We start from the raw sequence: 5,638 nt of genomic DNA on the forward strand, positions 1-5,638 counted from the left end.
CCTGCTACCTCGGTTACCGGCAGCAACACAGCCGCTTCGGGTTGCAGGCGCTCCTGCCCTGCCCACAGCGGGGAACCATGGAGCGCTCCCTGCATCGCGTCTCCCTCGGGAGCAGGCGCGCCCACCGCGACCTGTCCTTCTACCTCACCACCTTTGGTAAGTGCCTCGGGCGGGCTGCGGGGCTGATTCCCTTGCTCACGTCGCCCAGGAAGGCAGGCTCGCGTGGTGACAGGCGAGGCGGGAGCAGGCGCGCTTCCTCTTTAGGGACACTTGCTCTCTGGCCCCTTCCTCCTGTGCTAGTCCAGGCCGGAGCAGGGCACTGGCTCAGGCTGAGCAGCAACATCACCTGCTGTCTGTCGCTGCTGCTGCTGCTGCTGCTGCTGCCGCCGCCTCCGCCGCCGCCGGCTTCGGCTTCACTTAGTTCTGCCTCACTTGGCTGGAATAATTACGCCCTAGTTAATCTTTCAGAGACATAGAGTTGTCAACACGGAGTTTCCTATTAGCATGTAGCTCAGGTTAAATCAGGGTCTAGTTACTGAACCTGGAGATCTCCTTCACCAATTTTTTTCTTGAGTTTAGGAACCCTAAATGCAAGGCAGTCCAGGTGGCCTTGCATCCCTTATGCTCCCTTTGGAGGCAGTGTTCTGGCTTTGCCGTGGAGTATGTGACCTGCAACTGAGATGGGAGAGTTCTCTAAGACAAACCTTAGGAGAGTTCCAGGGCTGTCCTCAGGGGTTGGGGTGGACAGAGAAGGGCAGTGGGCCCAGTCCTCAAGCTCCTAGGTTCCCTGCAATACCTGCGGCCTGGACAAAGCTGGCCTTCCAGGTAGCCGTAGTAAGGGTAACAGCTCTTCTCCAGAGTGCAGCCCAGCTCAGCTCTTCATGTCCTCCCTGTGAGGAGGGGGTTTGTTTTTCCTCTGTAGAGACTTCGGCCCAGAGAGATGATCTCCCATGAGCTAGTGGCCGACCTGGGACCTCAATCTTTCTGGAGGTGACCTGAGAAGCACATGTTTGTTTGAACTTGCAAACTGTTTTCTTATAATGATCAGGGCAGCTATTGCAACAGAACTGGACTTTGCCCAGAGTTCAAAGGCAGAGAACTCAAGGAGTTAGGCCCTTGCTGGCTTCCTGGCTCCCCTCCTCTTGGGCCGACTCCCGTCCTACCACCTTGGCTCTTCACAACCAGCTTGTACCCTAGAGATGGCCTGTGGACTGGCATCCTGGAAGTCACTCATCTGGTGGGTGGAGGACAATAAAGAGCAACTCACTAGCCACCATCTGCTGAGCACCGCTAGGGGCCGAGTATGTTACCTGCATTGTGTCACCTAGAGCTCCCCAGCCCTGCAAGGCAATCTCTGTGGCCCCGTGGGGCAGGCATGTGGTCTCTGTGAGATGGGGGGATCCCCAGGATGATGTGGGGTAGTGGACTTGGAGGTGGTCAACAAAGAGCATGAGGGAGTGGTACAACCCTGTTACCTTAGCTGTGTCCTGATGAAAAAGTGAAAAGACAGCTCATTGTTCTTTTTACTTATTATGTTTTTTATATTCTTCTAGACTTCTTTTTCTAATTTTAATAAAATTGATATCATGTTGTATGTGCTGCTTTGTAAGTCGTTCCATTTCCTTACTGAGATGATGTGACTATTCCTTGCATCAGTCCATACCTAGTCTTCTATTGACTTAACCTCCCTAGTGGATCTGGGGAATTGGGGAAGGCACAGGCCCAGTGGGGTGTGAACCCTACCCAGCCCTGGCCTCAGGGTTAGGTCTGATGGGCAAAGCAAACATTGTGCTTGAATTGATGGCTACAATGCCAAGGTGTGGAGGAAGCAGGCAGAAAGAACTGGGGGAGGAGAGGGAGCCTCCTGCTCCTATTTATAGTTTCCTCTCAGATCTCTCAAAGGACACTAATTATAAAGTTTGAAAAGTTCTCTTCTGTTTCCTGCATTAGCTCTGTTTCCTGTGGTAAAATTTGTCATGGTGCTTCTCTTCTGGGCTTCTGATTTTCACTGCACACATTTGTACTGAAGAGGCCTGTCAGTCATTACTAAACAAGGCCAAATGTCAGAAGCATCTTAGGAATCTGTTAAAACATAGATTCTTAGGATAATGCTCATTGATATACCACATTTGATTTATCCATTCATCTGTTGGTAGATATTTGGGTTGTTTTTACTTTTTGGCTATTATGAGTAATGGTGTCACAAACATTTGTGTGGATTAATGCTTTCATTTTTCTTAGGTTTATAGTAAGGAGCAGAATTTCTGGGTCATAAGGTAACTCTGTTTAACTAGTTGAGGAGCTGCCAAGCTTTTGCAGTGTCTGCACTATCTGACATTCCTATCAGGAGAGAACACAGTCTTTGATTTCTCTATATTTTCACCAACACTTGTTATTATTTAACTTTTTAATGCTAGCCATCCTAGTGATATCTCATAATGGTTTTGCATGTTCCCGATGACCAGTGATCGTAAGCATTCTCTATATGACCATTGACTATTTGTATATATTCTTTGGAGAAAAATGTATTCAAATCCTTTGTTCATTTTTAAACTGGGTTATATATGTTTTTATTATTAAGTTATAAGTGTTCTTTATCTATTTTAGATATAAGTACCTTATCAGATATATGACTTGTAAATATTTTATTTCAACTTATGGATTTATTTTTTATAGTGTTCTTTGAAGCTCCAATGTTTTTAATTTTGGAGTTCAATTTATTTATTTTGTTGCTATTAATTTTGTACTTTTAAGGTTATATCTCTGAGTTCCTTACCAGCTTTAAGGTCACAGATCTACTTTTTCCTGTAGTTTTAAAGTTTTGGCTCTTAAATTTAGGGTATTCACCCATTTTGAGATAATTTTTTCTATGTAGGAGAGAAGGGTCCACTTTTATTCTGTTGCTATCCGGTTGTCCTGGCACTGTTTATTGAAAATATTTTTATATTCCTATTAGATGATCTTGGTACCTTTATTTAAAAGTAGTTGAGTCAGAGGCTAAGGCAAGAGGCTTATGAGTTCAAAGCCAGCCTGGGAGACAGTGAAAAATCTCAATAAAAAATGAACAGATCCCAAACTTCATAAGAAATAATATCAAGAATTAACAAATGGGATCATATCAAATTAAAAACTTGTGCCTAGCAAAGGATACAACCAACAGAGTGAAGACAAACTAAAGAACGGAAAACATTTTTCGCCAGCTATTCTTTGGGCAGAGGACTAACATTTATAACATATGAAGAATTAAAAATAATTAGACCTCCCCAAATAAAAGACTCAATAAAAAACGGGCAATTGAAATAAATAGCCACTTCTCAGAAGAAGCCCAAATGGCCAATAAATACACAAAGACAGGCTCAACATCTTTGGCCATTGGAGAAGGGCAAATTAAAGTGACACTGAGATTCTGTCTCACTCCAGAAAGAATGGCTATCAACAAGAAATCAAACTAAGAAATGCTGGTGAGGCTGTGGGGGAGGGGAATACTGCGTCTATGTTGGTGGGACTGTAAACTAGTATATTACTATAGAAATCATAAAGATTCCTGAAAAATTAAAATTAGAAATTACATTTGACCAGCTATTTCCCTTCTAGATATTGTCCCAAAAGAATTAATGACATCGTATTACAGAGACATGTGCATATCCATGTTCAAATCTTGGAAGTGGCCTCCATGCTCAACAGATGGACAAAGAAAATGTGGTATTTATACACAGTGGAGTCCTACTCTGCCCTAAAGAATAAACTTGAGTCATTAGTAGGCAAATGGATGCCCTCTGGGATCGTAATGTTAACTGAAATAAATCAGGCACACATGCTTGAATATTGCATAGTTTCTCTTATATGAAAAACTCAAAATAAAAATATAATAAAAATAAAGAGCAAAATAAAATATAGATGATAGGAAATAAGGTCGATCTTCTGCAGATGAGAAGGGAATCAAGATAGAGGGAGAGAGGAGAAAGGGGAAGTAAAAAGAATTAAATTGTGTTATGTACATGTACCAACTACCCACTGCAAGCATGTGCTAATAAAACTTAAGAAAGAAAATAAAGACTCAGCATCATAAAAATGTTAGATAAATATTGGAAGAATATCTTCTTAAAGGAGTACTAACTCAATAGCTTGCCTGATGAACCAAGTTATTAACTTCCTTGGGATTTCTTTCTTTCTTTCTTTCTTTCTTTCTTTCTTTCTTTTTTTTTTTTTTTGCTGTACTGGGGATCAAACTCTGGACCTTGTGCTTGTAAGGCAGGCACGATGCCACTGAGCTAAATCCCCGGCCCTTTACTTGGAATTTCTGAACCAGATAGTTACCTTCCTAGGGTCTCTGGTAACCTGGAAGTGGTGAGTGGCCTGGGAGAGAACAGGTACCTTTTCTCCAGAGCGTCAGGTCAGGAGATGATAGGCAAGCTGGCCATATTCCAAGCGATGCAGGGCACCAGCATGGGTGACACAACCCGCGTGTTGCTAGAAATATCGCCTCTAATGAACTCGCAAGGTGCAAGCTGTAGGGAGCAGCTCTAAGTGCATACTGGAGGAGGCCAGCCTGAGGTCTGTGATGTATCAGAGGAAGCTGCAGTTCTGAAGGCAGGGGAATGGGGTGGACTTGCTGGGCACTTTTTTCCTTTTCCCTTGTTTGTGGTGGCAGTTGGATTCCCATTCTACCCTTTCTCTGCCTCTCACCAGAAGCCGCAGAGATAAATGGCTTATTTTCTGGAGTGAGTAGGGGGCTTGGGACAGATGCCCACCCGCTGCCGACCATGTTGGACAGTGTGAGGTCAGCCTTGACCTGGAGACCTTCCACGCGTCCCTGCCAGCCTGGCCTTTCCCAGCCTATGCCGGGTGAGCTCCCTGCCTGGGATCTCAAAGCCCGGACAGTGCTGTTCGGTTGCTGGTTCCCACTGTACAGTGGTGGAGCTGGGGCTCCCTCAGGTCTCACTGACTTCAAAACCTACGCTTTACTTAGAGATCTACACTTCCTCTCTTGTGTTCTCCGTGTTAATCTTGTTTTGCTGGAAAACCTCATTTGATAATTTAGAAAATAACACAAGTATAAAACATAATGAAAATAAATTATGAATTCCCTTGTGTTGCTTTAAAGCCACCAGCAAGCATAAAACAGATGCGCCTCATTGTGAAATAACACGCATTTAGCTGTGCAGAAAAAAGTGGTACTCTGGAAGAGATAAGAGTCCTGAGTAGTTTATAAAATGTAGTAAAATTGACAATTTTGGACTTAAAATTATATGATGATACATGTGATTTAAAAAATCAGTATGATAAAATCTACGGGAAAATCAAGACAGGCAGAATAATGTGAATTTTCGGCACAAATGTATAAAAAAGAAAGCACTTTTTCTGCAGCGAAGCATTGCTAAATCACTAAATTATTCAGGCTGGGCTCAAACCTGTAACTCTCCTGCCTCAGCCTCCCAGAGTTCTGGGATAATATGTACCTTGGGTTAATATGGGACAATTCTGCATTTTTCAGTTTAGTGGTAATGGGTATTGTTTTAATCTAACAATATTCCCCAGCCGGGTGTGGTGGCACATGCCTGTAATCCCAGCACTGGGGAGGCAGAGGCAGAGACCCTGTCTCAAAAAACCAAAAAAAAAAAAAAAAAAAAAAAACCCA

At 43.4% G+C, this 5,638-nt stretch overlaps 1 protein-coding gene across 4 annotated transcripts in view; it reads left to right on the plus strand.

Moving 5' to 3' along the window:
- Positions 1-5,638, plus strand: part of Rgs3 (regulator of G protein signaling 3) — a 97,480-nt gene that overhangs the window by 16,187 nt on the left and 75,655 nt on the right. Inside the window, exon 1 of one of the 4 annotated variants that reach the window (XM_010639410.3) lies at positions 7-156. The exons of 2 other annotated variants lie outside the window; for them this stretch is intronic. In XM_010639410.3, coding sequence (XP_010637712.1) covers positions 78-156 — 79 coding nt within the window. In that variant the 5' untranslated portion in view covers positions 7-77. Of the gene's footprint in view, positions 1-6; positions 157-5,638 lie in introns of those variants that run through there. One more of the 4 variants, XM_010639407.3, reaches the window with a different exon arrangement.

Source organism: Fukomys damarensis, unplaced genomic scaffold (assembly GCF_012274545.1).
Source record: "Fukomys damarensis isolate Sample0158 unplaced genomic scaffold, DMR_v1.0_HiC HiC_scaffold_36, whole genome shotgun sequence".
In the NCBI taxonomy this organism is placed as follows: Eukaryota; Metazoa; Chordata; class Mammalia; order Rodentia; family Bathyergidae; genus Fukomys; species Fukomys damarensis.